General features: G+C 46.8%; 1 protein-coding gene across 1 annotated transcript in view; it reads right to left on the reverse strand.

Annotated features, from left to right (window-relative positions):
- ITGB2 (integrin subunit beta 2) overlaps positions 1-18,318 on the reverse strand; it is a 466,167-nt gene that overhangs the window by 97,878 nt on the left and 349,971 nt on the right. The window contains exons 10-11 of the mRNA XM_086955517.1: positions 10,047-10,142; positions 207-296 (exon numbers count right to left, since the gene is read on the reverse strand). Of these exons, the coding sequence (XP_086811643.1) occupies positions 207-296; positions 10,047-10,142 (186 nt within the window). The remainder of the gene's footprint in view (positions 1-206; positions 297-10,046; positions 10,143-18,318) is intronic.

Consider the following 18,318-nt stretch of genomic DNA (forward strand, 5'->3'; position numbering starts at 1 on the left):
CTGTGTCTATGCCTGTATGTGTATTTCCCTGCAATCCGTTGTATTTCAAAGTCACACGGTCTATGCATGTCCTGAAATAGAGACCAGGTTTTGATTGAACATAACCTCAAAATGATCTCCTCGCTTTCTCTGCGGTTGTGAGATGCACATCGATTTACAATAAGGGTTCACTCGAACTGCTCTTGATAATTCATCATTTAAGTCACCTGGTAAGCTTCCTTAATTAAATCGACGATGTTGTTGGAATCCGCAGACAGCTCTCCAACGGCAGACTTCGGTATCATATTACTGAGCCCCTGAAAACAAAAGAAAGTGAACACATTACATATATATGCATATATATTTGTACGTGCACTGGGAACACTGCGTATGGAAACAACTGGTCTGCCTTTCACTGCAGTCAGCGAGCCAGGCAAGGTCTGTCAAGGCGGAGCAGGATTCTTCTGGGAGGCAGAGACAAGGTCGGACCTTCCTTGCCTGGGGGGTCCCTGGACATCCGATCCGTTCCACTTGCCCCTCTCGAGAGGCACCTTCAGGTGGCACACTGCCTGTGTGTCTGCTATGTGGCTGATAGTTCTCGCGCCTTCCTCTGCTTTCTTTGCACCTGCATCACGCCTCTAAGCAAAGGAGGGAAGACCCCCTTCGGCCTGTGCCGATACCTATCATGGGCTGGTGCAATGCGTATTACAGACGAGATAAGAGGCTGCAAAGTGTCAGCGACCCCTTCTGTCCTACCATGCAGGGCGAATGCTAAATGTGTGCTTCCCTTGGAGCTAGCACACATCCAATGTGGCTCCAGGAATGAGTTGCCACCCCATGCTTCAGTATTATGGTACATGCATCAGACTATGGAATTCAATCATTCACAGCCCCGAAGGAAACATGGCAATACTGCTAAGCCAAGCAAGCAACTGCAGCAACTTCTGCAACACCAACTTGCACAAGGGAGTCTGAAATGGGCACACACACGTTTTGTTTGGCCGCGCTAGTTTGACAGGGTGCACCCATATGCTACTGCACTGCTACTAACGAATTCCACGGTTGCTTTAAAATGAGAAGAGAATGACAATCATCTGTGTAATGTGCACTTGAGGATCAGGAGTATTTTCACACCTCACACAAGATACTTGGGCCTAAGAGCTATATGTGGTCTACATGATAACAATGCTTGTTTTTACAGGTATGAACCCATAATTACCAATTCAAGGTAAAATAGGCTATTGTAGATTACCTGCATGAAACTACACGAAATTACCCCTCATTCATCCAAACAATTACATTAGGTAAATATGTTCCTATATTAAATATGATTTATCCAACGTGTTTTGCCGAGGTCAAATGTATCTAACTGGTTGGTGAAAAAATAAAAATAAACTTTTGTATGAAATCCAATGTACTAATGAATAAGTGTTAATGTGAGGAGTATTTATAGCAGTCATTTATATTGCTAGATTGGGTACAGTGTGGCTATTATCACAAAGTATGTAATTAACAGAACTATGATGTTTTTGATTTGCAATGTTTAATCTGTGTTAGCAGGGCCGGACTGGCCATTCTGTTCCCCTAGTATTTCAAAGAGAACTGAAGGCTGAAGAGCTGATTTCCTAGCATGCTGGGCTTCAGTACACTTGGATCCCTTCCTCTTTGGGGAGGCTGTGGATGCGAGATGGACACAGGGATAAATAGTATTTCAGATTAACTGGATTTCAGCCATTTAGCAACACTGATGTAAAGGAGTTTGGCTGTAGTAGACCGGAGGATAGCTTAGGTGTGACTGACCACATGGTGCTGGATGAGCGCGAGGAGCAGGCGACTGACTGAAATTCATGAGTTAGAACATTCACCCTTAAATTAAACACAGTCATAGAGAGCAAATCGTTTACAATGAGGCTGGGGTAGTCACCAAAACTTGGTAAGTAAGTAAGTAATGATTGTGAAGTCAGTGAGCAAGAGTTAAACTCAAAACAAGTTCGTGTTCATTGCTTCAGCCAAAGCATGGTGGTAGTTATTACCTTTCTACAGGTTACTTTTAGGAGGAAACAATGACTTTTTATGAATCCAGCTTACCTCTAGCAGAGTCTGTGACTTCTAAGCTTCAGTTGGCTGATTAAGTTTAATATACAAAAGAATGTTTTACACCCCAGTAATTAGTCTATTTTTTTAATTATTTTTCAGCATTGTGCACCTAATGTTCGATCTTCATGTCTGTTCCTGTCCGGCACAAATTGAACAATTCTGTGAAATAAGGGTCATTGACATGATAGGCAAAGGGTGGTTCTTCAGTCTACAGATAACCAAATAACTGGTTGCAGCTTGTTGCAAATGGGGTCCGCCCATTAAGTACACCCAAATTGTTTGCTTTTTTTGATCACGCAGTTTTGGACTTTTTGCTGTGGATGAGTCTCACTATTTGTACCTCTTGACAGCACCATCTGGAATTGTCCCAGCTTTCTAAGCAGGTTGATTGGGACAGGGGTGGAGGAGTGATGTGGCACCCTAAGAATGGCCTGGAGTGCATGGCTTTTATAACTTTTGAACCCTATTTAAAAACTCTTGCACAAGGGAGAGAAGGACAGTTGGACTCCGGACTGCACAGCGGCAATACAGTTGACAACTGTAAGGACAAGGCTACTAATGATCTAATGGACTAAGGACTCTGCCTATAGTTGACCCCAGGACCAGTGGGTCTCTCCAGGACCAGGGAAGCTGGTTCCCTTACACCCTTCAAAGGTGTAAGGGAACCCTTTGAGGGAAGATCTAGACTTATGTTCCCAAGCAACAGAAGAGGAGCACCAGAAACCAAGAAAACGAGAAAGGCTGGCCCAGAAAGCCAGTGGAGCTATCTCCCTGCGCAGTGTGCCCTCTTAGCCAAGAAAGACCACTGAAAATGCTCCTGGTGGCTAGAACTAGCCATCAGGAGCAAAATGAGCCCACGATGGTTAGACTCGGCCCATCAAGGCTTGAGTTATGGCGTTTCAGTGGATTTGACCTTGAACCAAAGTAAAAAAGAGGGTGTGGGGCTCCACAGCCCTTTCTTTCCATACTCCTGAGGTGGACCAGTGACCGGGGGACAGCGCAAGTGCATTAATCTTTAATGAGCTCAGGAGGGGTTATGTTTTGGACTCCCTCCGCTGAGCTTTGTGAGTCCTGAGGACCCCATCCCCCAGGCCGGCATATTAATTTAAGGGGCCAGAGACCCTGTCCATGGGCCACTGACAAAAGATGGAGGGGAGTGCTGTCACACAGAAAAGGGGCCTGGAACCGCATTTCCAGGCTCCCAACGATGAAGTAAGGGGGAGCGCCATCATCCCCCCCCCCAAATGGCAGTGGCCTCACCCATGCACCCCAAGTCTGTGACTAGAGAAAGCAGGGCAGCCATCGCAGCAGAGGACAGGAAGACCACCGGCTCTAGTGCCGATAAGGACAGTTACGGCTACATGGAAAGCCGGCTGGGTAAGTAGAGTAGAGTAAGACTTGGAAAAATGAACTGGTCTTGAGGGGGAGCTGCTGCACTCCTGGAAGCCCTCCAAAACAACTCTGACCCATAGGTGGTGCCCTTGCAAAATATGCAAATGTGAGAGCCATCGCAAAGGCTTATGGTGCACTCAGCTGTTCAGGTGCATTGTGACCTTTGTTGGGACAGCAGGATTTTCCTTTTTTGTAACTGCTTTGCTCTTTTGTTGAGCAGGATTTTTTCTTTAAAAACAAAAAAGAGGTGTGCCCTCATTGGGGACCACAAGGGCGCTCCTCAACCCTTGCTCCATTCCTCTTTGTCTTCTGCCCACTTAGATGGAAGACGGCTGCTGCAATCGCTCTCCCTTTCTGATGCAAGAGAGCATAAAATGGTGATTCTGGCCTGGGGACTTCGCATGCAACCCAAACTTGCTCCACCAAGGCCCTGGGACTCCCTGGGCCTGTCAGGTCAACGCTTCTTGGGTACTGGCCACTGTAGATAAGAGCCAGTTGCATTTTAGGTATCCTTTAATTTACATTCTGCCATAAGTTCCTGGGATATGGGTCCCAAAGAGGCAATTTTTAATCAAGAAGAGAAGAAACACACATGCCTTCCATGCCAGTTCCCAGCTGCTTTGGCCCCTGGGGAAATGTCAAATCAAATAGACATTTGATAGAAAACAGAGGGCCCTGTGCCTCCGATCTGGGTGGTCCCCCTAGGTGACCAAGCTTCTTCATGTGTTTTTTTAGCCCATGTTGGGCCAAATTGGAAGGTTCCAGTGTTGTTTGACTCTTGATTTTTCCACCTTCTGGCAACCATAATGTTTTATTCGTCTAGAGCTTACTTCTCTCATCGGTCTCCCTCAGAGTAGGGAGAGAGTAGGGCCTACTCTATAGCTCCATGACCATGACCTGTCTACCCTATGGGTGCCTGATACCTCTCCTGGACCGACCTAGGGCCTTCCTCAGCAGTACATTTAGTTCCCCACGGACACCTGCCCTTCCTGGCTGCACTCTCTAGTTCGTAACTTATCCTAGCACTCTCTAGTTCGTAACTTATCCTAGCTTCTTACAAGGAACCTGTGAGTCATCAGAAATCAGGGCCTCTTCCATCTGGTGGTCACACACCTGCAGGACCAGTCCAAAGAAGAATCTGGGGAACCCTCTAGGGTTCTCTCCAGCAGGTTCATCCTTCTACTGTCCTCTAGAGGGGTTTAGGGGAGGCAGTGCCACTGCCCTAGATAAACAAATCCTAATTCTGGGTCTCAGCTGAAGTCCGAAGTCCTGAAGTCTGTCTCTGCGAAGTCAGGGATTTTCTCTTTTCTAGCTGGGTATTCCACTAATGTTGTTTCCCCAGGTGCCGACTATTCTCAAAATTCTCTCCCTTGAACAAAGGTTTTAATTGGTGGAGGGAGGTCTAGTAGTTCTAAGATGACATCATCATTCCACCTTCCCCCAACCCCCCTGCCCAGCATTTTAGGAATTTCCAAAATAGTGTCATCAACTGGTCTTTTGAAATATATTCTCTGAGAGCCTAAGCCCGACTCTAACTACCACAGTCCAGCCTGGTCCCGTGCCTCCAAAACCTCAAAACGCAGCCCCTAATGTGACAGGCTCCACAGGTCTGGATATCCTCTTTTGTTTCTGTGGGGTTGAGCTTTCCTATGCGAGCTGTAATGTGAAAAGTAATTTGCAAAGGGAGTTTCTCTTCCTACCTTATCCACTCCCAGAAGAAGGCTTGCATACTGGCTAAAAGCCATATTGTCTGACGAGGTCTTTGATCCTCAGCTGGCCAGTAAAGTAATTAACTTGGCCTAGTAGGGTGATTCAAAGGCCAGATTCTAATTAGGAGCTGTGTGAGAGGAAAACTATAAACCTTGAAGTGCCACAGGCAGTGCAGATATGTGGAAATTAATTTCAATATCCTGATTTACCTGAGATTGATGCACCATGCTGGTCTCTAGGCCTAACTATGACGAAACGGTACTTTGGTGCCGATATCACCCATAGAGTATAATACAGTAAAATACTCTGCATACCTCTGTGAAACACTACAGATGTAGAATCTCACACTATTATGCCCACTCTTATTGAGGGTCACCTCTGCAACATACTACCTGTGCACTGATATAGAGCTGAATTAGATGATAGTCTCACCTGCTCCGATTACACATGTATGCACATGCGTATGTGTTCATCTGCAATTAACCTAGAGCCTCTTAAACTATCTGTGCAGGATTGGACCTTATTTTAAATGATGAACACTGGTAGTTGGTACTCTCAACACATTTCAACAGGGTTTACCTTGAGTGAGACTCAGGTAGTGAGACCAGTCCATGAATCAAGTAGCCCAAAAAGAAAACAAAACATGAAGAGTCAAAGGGGAAAAGCCATTTCTCACATAACCCGATTAGAAACCCAAAACAAACGATCCACTAATCATTGTAATTGTAATTGTAATTGTAATTGTAAAATCACTTGTATAGCGCATGGCTACCCGTAGGCATCCCAGCGCTCTTGGCAACGGTGACCCTGGGCTAGTCCGATCTACATTCCTACTGCAAGCTAATTTCTGGGGAATAGGAAGGTTTTGAGTTTCTTCCTAAACTGAAGGAAGGTCTGTTCCTGCCTCAAGTTACATGGGAGGGCATTCCATTCTCTTGCTGCTTGCAGAGAAAAGAGCCGGCCGCCCGAGCGGGCTCGCTTTATCCTGGGAATGATTGCCAGGTTGTGGTCACTTGAGCGGAGATTAAGTTGGGGCTTGTAGGGACTTATCATATTTTCCAAAATGGAAGGGCCTTCTCCATGCATGATCTTGTATGTGATGCATAGGGATTTAAATCGCACCCGTTCCTTCACCGGGAGCCAATGGAGTGATCTTAAAGCTGGCTTCGCCGAAATATATCGACTAGTTCCAGTCAAAATCCTGGTGGCATAGTTCTGAGCCACTTGTAAGGTTTTAAAAGTGGATGCCGGTGCCCCAAGGTATATAGCATTCCCGTAGTCAATTCGTGATAAAACCAAGGATTGGACTACGGTCTTCTTTGCTTTTTCAGGGAGTTGGGGCAGGATTTTGCGCAGGGATTTGAGTATCCCATGACAGACTGCAGAGGTCTTTCTGGCTTGTGTTTCGAAGGACAGAGCGTTGTCGAGCCAGAAGCCTAGACTTTTTATTTCTGGTTTGGGTGGTGGTATGGCACTCATACAAGTGGGCCAAGCTAGACAGTCGGGGATTTCCTGCTTTCCTAAGAGCATCAGCTCAGTTTTTCCTCCGTTAAGTCTGAGCTGAGACGAATTCATCCAGTTTACTACCACCTCCAAACAATTAGCCAGATTGTTCGGGGGAGCATCTGTTTGTTGCAAGGAAAACACCAGCTGGGTGTCATCCGCATAGCTTATTAACTGGATGCCAAACGGAGCAACTAGTTCCGCCAACGGGGCCATGTAGACATTAAACAGTGTGGGGCTAAGGGACGACCCCTGTGGTACCCCACACTGTAACGCTAACAGGCGAGAGCAGTTGTTGCCCTCAAACACCTGAAAATATCTTTCCTCGAGAAAATATCTCAACCACTCCATGGCTTTCCCGGTTACCCCGATGTTCCGGAGTCAAGACAGCAGCAGATGATGACTTACCGTGTCGAAGGCGGCGCTGAGGTCCAGAAGGATAATGGCCGCGCTGCCACCTGCATCCAAAATCCTTCTGGCCTCTTCTACCACCCTCAACAGTGCTGTCTCGGTGCCTTGTCCCTTCCTGAACCCCGTCTGGGATGGATGGGGAAGATTGTGCTTCTCCAGGAATGCCGCCAATTGGATGTTTACCAATTTTTCGGTCAATTTCCCCATCCCAGGTAACAAGGATACCGGTCGATAGTTAGCCGGGTCTCCTGGGTCGAGGTTCGGCTTTTTAATCAGGGATCTGACCATGGCCACTTTCCATGCCTTTGGGACCGTAGCCGATTCCAGGGAGGTGTTAACCATCTTAATTACGGGTTCGCTGATGGTTGGAAGTGCCTGGTTAAGTATTTTCATGGGGACTGGGTCTCGTGGTGATCCACTTTTTATACTCCTCAACAGAGAGGGGAGAAGCTTTTCCGTGAGGGGGGCAAACTCGGAGAGTGTTGGACATTCACTTCTTTCCTCCGGGGGAGGTACACTATGATGTGAGGCCGGGTCCGATACCGGGATCGTCTCAAGAATTTTATGTATTTTGGTCTGGAAGTAGTTTGCCATGTCATCACATCTTGTGTCCTGCTCGTCTACTTTTACGGGGGGATCTGGGATTTTTGTCAAGAGCTTTACAATCTTGAACATTTCCCTGGGGGCATTGGCAGCGGATTCGATTTTGTTCGCAAAGAATGCAGTTTTAGTGGTAATTAGAGTGGTTTTGTATTTCTTCAGTGTGGCTTTGTAACTGGTCTTCCTTTCCACGCTAAAATCCTTCCGCCAATGTCGTTCTGCCCTTTTACATTCTTGTTTTAGTATCCTTAAGTCTGAGGTAAACCATGGATGTTTAAACTCTCCCTTCCTAATTGTTGAGGGTTTTTTCGGTATAAGCTTATCTAGGGATTGGGTGATCCACTGATTAAAATTATTGACAGCCCCTTCCACATTAGGATTATCCGGAGGCTTACTGCTTTCTAACAGTCCCTTCCATTCGTCCAAGTCAAGTTTTGTCCAAGGTCTTATTAGTCCTCTGTCTGAGGAAGTAGTAGTACTCGTCCTGGAAATTCTCCAGTGCAAAGGAATCCCTGAGTGATCCGACCAGGGGACAGGGTAAGGCTCCAGGACTGTTATAGTCGCAATGTTAGTAAAAATGGGGTCAAGAGTATTTCCTAATTTGTGCGTGGGGCGCCGAACCTTAAGGTTAAGGTTATAGCTCTCTAGGTCATTTTCTAAGTCTTTAGTTGCCCTATCTCCTGGCTTGTTAAAATGGAGGTTAAAATCTCCTAATAGCAGGAAGTTTGTGACCGCACATACCCCTCCTATCACCGCCTCCAGCAAGCTTTCGTGAAATGTGCCAAGGGGGCCTGGTGGTCGATAGATCAACATCCCTGCTATCGAGCTCTCACATGAGGGATGGAGGGTGAAATGTGTACTTTCACATCCCTGAATCCTAGTATCCTGTAGTCGGCAGCTTATATTCTCCCTATGGATAATTGCAATCCCTCCTCCTACCCTTCCTGGACGGTCTTTATGCTGTGCTATATATCCTGGGGGTAGTGCCTCGACCAGATCTGGGCCAGAATGTGCCCCCAGCCAAGTCTCCACAAGAAACAGGGCGTTGAGATCTCCGTGGATGATTAAGAGTGAAATTTCCTCCTTATGTCCAGGCAGGGATCGACAGTTAAGTAAGGCCATCTTCAGGGTTGTAGTCTGTTTAGCTTCGTCAAAAGCCTGTTCCGTTACTTGAAAAGGGCAGTGATTACATGCTTGATGGCCTTTCGTCAGGTCTAGCGTATGTAAGCACCGGGAAATGATTGTTCCCTTGCAAGCTAGAAGGTCATCACGAGTATAGACTCTTACCTGAGCAGAGTGTCTGAGCCCGAGTCCCGATCGTGCGCGAACGGGCGCAAACGGGCTTTCCTCTGGCGCTCCTCCGGCGCTCGTCAGGCGCTCCCGCTCCGCGTTACCGCTGCGCGTCCTCATGACCCGTTTATGTAGGCTCTCCTCCCAAGCGCGTGAGCGCTAGAGCGCTACTGAACAAGATGGCGCCGGAAAACGGCGCTTCCTCAACTAATATGGCGTCCGAGGTGATCCGGGGCCCGCTCTAGAAGCGGTGAGTTGTTCGCCAAAGCTATTTTTTAAAGTGCAAGTGGGGGGCGGCGTGCGCGATCACAGCGCAAATAAAATCAAGGTAAAATAAACTATATTAAACCCAAATACCAAAATTAGGAATTATTATTTTAAAATATGTACTTCGCTAGCGCAACGCGCTACTATCCTGCGGCAGTACTATGCAGCGCGGCAACACCCTAGGGGGCACCTTGTTCCAGGCTGAACCCACCTGAGTCTGCGGCTTATGTAGGCTCTACTCCCAAGCGCGTGAGCGCTAGAGCGCTACTGAAGAAGATGGCGCCGGAAAACGGTGCTTCCTCAACTAATATGGCGTCCTAGGTGATCCGGGACCCGCTCTAGAAGTGGTGAGTTGTTCGCCAAAGCGATTTTTTAAAGTGCAAGTGACCTACTTTCCAAAAGGCTTATGTTCTCTGATTCAAACTAATTTCTTTTGAACTTTAATAATGACCTGGCATTTCTCACTTGTTGTCCCCAGCCAAGGGCTCATAAACATCTTGTCAGAAAACAAACTCTCACAATGCAGGTCCTTCCTGACCTAAAAACAATCATATACGCATAACTGTAGGTATACATAGAAGTACAATTATACCCAGTCACTCACCCATCCAAACATCTGCCTCACCAAAACCCTCAACAGCAAGTAAGAATTTGCGGATTTCTGCTGCTTAGTTGATTTAACTTTCTAATGGTTTTCTATGTTTTTCTGTAACTTACATCGCATTCTAAAGTAAATGGATGAAGATGTGCAATACATTATACATTTCTAAATAGATCGAAAATAAATCAATAAATACCTGATATGTTCCAACCATTTTGCTTGTGACTGCGAAAATGGGCTGGATGTTATTTTCTGCAAGCTTATGTGCCAACTGGCCCACAGACGGGTAGTCCTGTTGAAATAAAAATGTACAGTTATTTTTAGCAGTGGTTTTCACTTTCAAAGCAATACAATGCTATGCAGTAGGAAAATATGATTTTGTGTAACCTAGCTAATCGAAAATTATACATTTGCCTGCGTTGTTAAGGCTGTTTCCTGTGAGTGAGTTATGGCTTGCAGCCATTCCATGTGGATTTGGAGCACAGGGCCAGTTTTTGGGCAATGCTCTGTTCCTTGAGTACCCAGTTCCACATCTCTCACTTGGACTTCAGCCACAGCTGGTGCCCTGTAGCTATGACCACAGTTCTCTGAGACACAGACTTGAGTTCTCACAAGAGTCTCAATATGGAAATTCTGTCTAAATCCTCTTCTCACTTCATGAGCCAGTGCCTTGACCCAGTACTGGAACCTAGTCTGCTAATTTACACCCCCTAAGTTTCTCATTATCTTTTCTGACAGCAATACTCTTCCTTCAGAACTACTCTTCACTTTGCCTAGAGACAAATTAAACAAATTGGACAATGCTCTCTTTTTTTATTCCCCAAAAATACTAAATTCTCAAACACACAAAACCAAACTAGCTGAAAACATTACTTGGGTCACCATAAATAACTCACCCTTCCTCTGTCAAGCACAGAAAGCAACAGTTACCCCTGTTTTTGTACTTTGGTTGCCTGAGGAAAGTGTGACCTTTGGAGCCACTGGACTTATTACCACTGACAAATAAGTGTGAAGTAGGCAGGTGTCTCCTAAGAACATACATAAGAAGGAAAAAGCTTTGGAAGAGGGCGGTGAGACTGGTTCCGCAGAGAGTACCGCATGGCTGATTTACCCATTTGAACAGTTGGCCAGAGCAATGTCTGTTACCAAATGGCAGGAAGGGGGCTGTATTATGTTATCAGATCTATATCCCGAAGGATGCTTAGTTTAATTTAGGCTATGGACAGTTCCTTCAGTATGCTAAGATAGCAGCAACGGCTCTGCAATTTAGGCTCCCGAGCCCACGCAAACCCTGGTAACACTCTTATCCATGGCAGGGATTGGGGGGGGGGGGTGTTGTAGGCTTATTACTCATTTATATCAAGCTCTGTGCTCTGATGGGCAGCTTCGGCCACTTCAAATAAAAGAAACGTGGCAATAGTTCACTGAAGAACCTCTTACCCTGACGGAATTGCCCAAAAATAAATTTGGGGGGTTTGCACGGTGGCGGTAAGTGATAGGTTCAAGCAGATTCAATATAACATAGTCCATTTGACATACTTATACACGAAAAGGCTACATTTTATTTACCACTTGGGAGGACAGAGATGGCGGTGGCGGTAAGTGATAGGTTTAAGCAGATTCAATATAACATAGTCCATTTGACGTACTTATCCACGAAAAGGCTACTTTTTATTTACCACTCGAGAGGACAGAGATGCCATAAATGCGGGGCGGAAGAGGCAGATTTTCTACATATGGTATGGCATTGCTCTTGCCTGGTCTAATTTTGGGCCCAGGTTTTAGCCCAGCTAAAGAGTGATAAGCTGGGATATTCCCTGCACAGTTGATACATCTTTATTGGGGCTCCTTCCAGAAAACCCAAAAAAGGTTCGGTACTAGTAGGCACTAGGGAAAGAACCGAAATATGTATATAAAGTGTCAAATTGCGACATATTTTTTAACATGTTTTACCCTTTCATCTACTGGAAGAAGAAAAAGGAGGAGAAAGGAAAGGGAACACAGGATCTTGTGATGCCATCTTAGTTTCAGAAGGTCTCACACATTTCATGGGAATAGGCAGAGGGGGTGGCCATCTTATATTGGGTTTCTATACCCAGGTTTCCACAGACACCCACAAAATGCGGGAGCGCCAATGGCGCACCAAAGGCAAGCCTGTGTGCGCTCGTCCTCGACCCGACCTGCGCCAGGAACACTGGACCCCCCACTACCCATCACTACGACACCACCACCCTCCTTGCACTCAACCCTGGAAGACGTGGAGAATGCCGACAGGCCTCGCCGAACACAACCCACGGCCAGTTCACCTGCCTCCACTGCCGCTAGACCCCCACCGCCACTCCAGCCTACAACAGCGCCGATGTCAGCATAGGCGACACCCTAAAATGCATCCTCCTCAAAGTACACTCCGTACACAAATCCGCCATGGAAATCTGGAACCTACTCGACCCTCTCTTGCCTGACATCGCCTTCTGCACAGAGACCTGGACCAACGCATCCTCTGCCCCCGACATCAGCACCGCCATCCCAGACAGAAACAAGATCCAGAGGAAAGAGCACCCCAACCGACCAGGAGGGGGCCTCGCCATCTCCCACAAGAGCACCCTCCGCCTCACCACTTCCAGCGAAACCTTCCCCTCCACCAAACACCTGCACTTCCAGATCCAGACCACACTCCGAGGAACCCTTGTCTACAGAGCCCCCGGCCCCTGAACACCCTTCTCCACCACCATCACCAACTTCATCGCACCCCACGCCATCGCTTCAACAACCTACATAATCATAGGATACCTGAACTTCCACCTCGACAACCCTAGCAACCCCAACTCCACTATCCTTCGCGACAACCGCACCAGCATCGGACTTAAACAACTCATCAACACACCGACCCACAGAGCAGGACACACCCTCGACCCCATCTTCGTGGCAGGAAATAGCGTCAAATTCAGCCACACAACGCAGCCGCCATAGACCGACCACCACTTCGTACACTTTGCCATCAACAAACCCAAGGCCCCACGCCCATCACTAAGGAACTGGAGCAAGGTTACTGATGAGCAACTTAACTCCACTCTCACCCGAGACAACCACTCCTGGGCACCCAACGCAAACGACTCAGCCAGAGCTATACCTGGATCTCCAACTGCGCAGACGAGCTCGCCCACTACGCAACCCCGACAGACTACGCCCCATGAAAGCCTCCTGGTTCACCACCGCTCTTCAAGAAGCCAGACACATCTGCAGAGACCTGGAGAAAAACTGGAGAGGCACCAAGACAACCGAAAACCACACCACCTACAAGGACGCCATGATGGACTACCACAACCAGATCAGAGCCACCAAGAGGAATTTCATCCACAACAAAATCCTGGCCAACTCCATCAACTCCAAGGAAGTTTTCAGTGTCATTCAAGAATTTACCAGCCCGTGCAGCGAAGCCACAGACATCACCCCATCCCAAGACCTCTGTGACAAGCTTGGAACCTATTTCCACCTCAAGATCAAAAACCTCTACGACAACTTCATCGACCATCCACCAGGCACCACAGATGACGCCTCGCCCCCCAGAAACACCAGCCAGCCCACCATCTCCAACTGGACACCGATCACGGTCGAAGACACCGCCTTGACCATGAAAAGAATCCACTCTGGGGCAACCACCGACCCCTGCCCCCCTCACATCTACCACAGAGCAACGGCCGCCATTGCACCCGTACTACAACACACCATCAACACCACCTTCAAAACAGACGACTGGAAACATGCAGAAGTCAAACCCCTGCTCAAGAAGTCCACAGCTGACCCCACCGACCTCAAAAACTATCGGCCCATCTCGCTCCTCCCCTTCGCAGCCAAAGTTGCAGAGAAAACAGTCAACAGGAAACTGACACGATTCATTGAAGAGAATGACGTCCTTCACCTGTCCCAATCTGAATTCCGAAGAAACCACAGCACAGAGACCGCCCTACTTGCCGCCACAGATGACATCCACATTCTCCTGGACCAAGGCCACTCCGCAGCCCTCATCCTACTCGACCTATCAGGGGCCTTCAACACCGTCTCCCACTGCACACTGGTCGCCAGACTACACAACGCAGGCATACAAGGAACAGCCCTGGAATGGATCCGATCATTCCTCACCGGAAGAAGCCAAAGGATCAGAATCCCACCCTTCCTCTCTGACTCCACTAAAATCACCTGCGGACACCCGCATGATTCATCCCTGAGCCCCACCCTCTTCAACATGTACATGGCCCCCCTCGCAGCCATCGTCTGACAACACGGCCGACGACACCCAGCTCATCCTCACCCAAAACTCAGCTTCCAGAAAAGAATGCAAGAAGTCGCAGTCTGGATGACCAACAGCTGCCTGAAGCTCAACGCTGAGAAGACAGAAGTCCTCATCCTCGGTACCAACCCTTCTGCATGGGACAGCACCTGGTGGCTGACCGGCCTTGGAAGCCCAACTACCCCTTCAGACCACGCCAAGAACCTCGGCATCGTACTCGACTCATCACTCACCATGAACCAACCGTTCAACGCCGTCACCACCAGCTGCTTCAACACCCTCCGCAAGACCTTCAAGTGGATCCCCCCTGAGTCAAGGAAGACAGTCACCCACACACTCATCACAAGCACACTGGACTATGGAAATGCACTCTACGCCGGCATCAAGAACTCCCTACTCCGCAAATTCCAGACAATACAGAACACTGCCACCAGACTCGTCCTCGGCATCCCCTGACACGAACACATCAGCCAACACCTACGAAGTCTCCACTGGCACCCCGTGGAGAAAAGAGTCACTTTCAAAATCCTCACTCACCCCTACAAATGCCTACACAACAACGGACCCAAATGCCTCAACGACAGAATCAACTTCCACGTACCTAAAAGAAACCTCAGATCTTCTAACTTTGCACTGGCCGAAAACCTGCGCAGCCACAGAGCCAGAGCAGGTGAAAGATCTTTCTCTCACATTGCAGCCAAGACCTGGAACGAACTACCGGCAGACATCAGACGAGCCCCCTCCCTGAACACCTTCAGGATGACCCTCAAGACCTGGCTCTTCGGCTTAACAGATCTGCGCCATCTACCCCCTCAGCGCCTTGAGACCCTCAAAGGTGAGTAGCGTACTAACAATTCCTTGATTGATTGATTGATTGAAAATGTTTCCTGCCATTCATGTCCCTTCTGCCTCTTCTCTCCACCTTGCCATAAGTAGAGGCCCCAGCATGCTGCCACAAGAGCAAATAACACCAGATACAGAGAAGGCAACAGCCCAAATGTCCCCATCCCCGAGAAGCAGAAGGATGCCCTGAGGATGATAACCACTGTGGCCACGCCATGATGCAGGCAGTGTCATAATGCCAGTTCCAGGACCCCAGCCATCTCCCAAAAGGTAAATGCAGAGGTACTTAGGTCAGGGGAATTGACAACAACAGCCACCCAGGAAGTGAGTGTAATCACCATGATCGTGGAGTGTGGCACCCACATACGGGAATCACTGTACACTATCTCAGCAATAACCATAGATATAAACAGGATCCCCTTCCAGAAAGGCCCAAACAGAACAGCCACAGTCTTTGCTTATACACCCTTAAACAACAACAACAAAAATGTTATACAAACCTCCAATGTGGAACTCTAGACCAATTCACAAGGCTCAGACCTCTCTCACATCTCCTCATCGACCGTCCAACACATCAAGTCCACATAAAACAAAGCTAGTTTTTCTGCAGTAAAATACCATTACTTGGATCAAGTACTGAAACCAGTCATTATCCCCGGTTCACCTGCACCTACAGACAACAACTAGAAATGCCAAGGCAAACTTTATGATTTTAGCAAATAACTAGGACCAATATCAGCCCTATGCTAGACCTGATCACACTAAGCAAAAACTAGAGAAACCAATGCCCACTTGACACCACCTCAAACAAGTAGAAGTGTCAGCCCAACCAAAACTGCATTATTTAGCAAATTTCTTCAATGAGGGAAGTCCGCTTGCCTCTAGACCATTGCTTGTCACCCCTCTCTTAAATAAATCCACACCAGATGCAGCTGAGCCAATATCTATTGACTGGAGGACATGCACGGATTTTTATGAAAAAATAATTTAAAAAACTGTCAGCTAAAATCCTACCTAGAAAGTGCCAACATACCAGACACCACACCAACCAATTTGACTTACACCCTAAACATGGCACAAAAGGAAAAACAAATATCTGTGAACAGCATCCTATAAAAAGGTGAGAAGGGACCACTCTGCATGCTGATTCAACGCAGTAAACCATACCATTCTCCTTCACCGACTACAATCAATGGCCCACGTTACCATTCAGTCACTGAAATGGTTCTCAAAGACTGATCACCTGAGGTCAGACATGGAGAGTTTTCATCATCTCTATCTTCAGTCACTTACGAAGTATCTCTTCTGTCTCCTCTACCCATCAACAGGTACACCAATCCAGTCATAAACCTCATGAGATCCTACTGCCTCCTATTTCACTCATACACCAATAGTGTGCAAATATATATGTGAGTCAAGGGCAAGAAAAAAATATTTGCAAATGACTCTAATAGCCAAAATGCACAGAAAATGTGGATGAGCCAAATCTGCTTCAAACTCAACGGCTCCAAGATAGAAAACCTGTAGCTTGGCCCTCCCCACCTCCAAAACAGAAGTGACGTCCTCTGCCCACTCCAACTTTCTACAGAGTTATCATGTCAATCAATATAAATCACAGAAACTTGGCAACATCTATTGTGCTGACCTCAACATTAGCTACCAAGTTGGAGCAGTGGTCAAACATTACCCCTTTCATATCCTTTTAATGTATTTGCCTATTAGATTTGAAAGTTCATTCATATTTTGGGTCTCGAGCACACTGTCAACATGTAGCTATTTAAAAAAAAAACGATTTTACAGATTTGCACTAAACCGCAAAAAGGACTTCAGATTTGACTTGCATTTCCTCCCTGTTATGCTTGGTGACATATGCTTGGTGTCAATCTGTACAGTTGTTTTTGGAGGATGCTTGAGCAAATATTTCAATGGTATGTTGATAGCACAGGCTCTTTATATCTTGTACCCACTTGACCATAAAAGGATTCTAAATGTGGAATAAACTTGCCTAATATTCCCAGTGTACAGGAGCTTTCTCCCAGTAAATAGAGTATATTTGCGGTCTTTTGATTTGATGAAGCCAATTTGCACCAAGCCGATCGTTGTTGCAAACTCAAGCACAAGCTGCACACGGGCGGATGGACCTTTTAGTTCATGGACTGAGCTGGGACACAGCAAATCAAGTACAATGAATTACAGTGAAGCACATTGGGCCCCACAAGAATGACGGAGAGATGTAGATTTGCAAACTATGAACGTTTATTAGCCGATTAGCATAGCTACGAATAAATCATTCAAATTAGTCGCAAATCAGTAATCAACATATGAATACATTGATCAGTCTAATTCAAAGCAATTCAAAATAGAAAATAAAAGTCAAACTGTTTAAAGTTGTCATAAGTAAATCAAGACTGGCTTCTGCTTCCTATGAAGGGAAGTTCCATAATCTGCGAAACTAGAGGCGAAGTGAAGCAGAAGGTGTCAGCCTCTAAAAGCATAAATCAAATGAAGATTCAGGCGGGTAAATGAGAATCGATTTGCCCAGGATTCTAACTGTTTAGGCATGAGGAAAAAGAGCGCCTCCTCTCAGGAGAGTGGAAAGGGCATCTGATCTAACTAACTCAGCAATGCACAATTAAACAGTACAGATCTTTACAGTGAAAAGCAACTCCCTACGGTTCCCATGAACAGAACCAATCAGGATCGAACACTTTCTGATAAACTAGTTTTAGCCTTCTTCCCAACCATCACAAAATAGAAGTCAATGCTGCATAACCGTCAATGGTTAGCCTGTAGTGGGAAGATACAGAGTACTCAGCCTGTTCTTCTCACAAGTGCTGAGGTTTATTATTCAGCTCTCATGGATGTACATTCACACAGACACTAAAACCCTGTAATACAACTTTAATTAATGCATAATGCTGTAGCATGACTACTGAAACAAGAGAATAGGAAAAATACAAGGCGGGCAAAAGACAAGACAGTTTAACATGAGCCCCTTTAAATTGAGGTTTTTGGAGCCCTAACGACCCACATAATGTACTTGTTAGTATTGTACACCTTTTTTTAAACCCTTCCATGCATTGGACGGCCTTTGGCCGTCCGATGTCACAGTGGGCATGTGAGGAGGACGGCTGGGGGCCGTCTGAAACCCGCCCACTCTATAATTCACCAGTACAGCGGCGGAATTCGCGCCCCAGTCAAGGTGTTAATCATATCTTGCCAACAGTTCTGTTAACAAGTAACGACCTTTTCTGTTTGAATATTTTTCAAATTTCTTTTACAAACCTGACCCACATTTAGCCATGTTGTCCATCTTCAGTTTAAACTGCCAATTTCT

Source organism: Lissotriton vulgaris, chromosome 2_1 (genome assembly GCF_964263255.1).
Source record: "Lissotriton vulgaris chromosome 2_1, aLisVul1.2, whole genome shotgun sequence".
Classification (NCBI taxonomy): Eukaryota; Metazoa; Chordata; class Amphibia; order Caudata; family Salamandridae; genus Lissotriton; species Lissotriton vulgaris.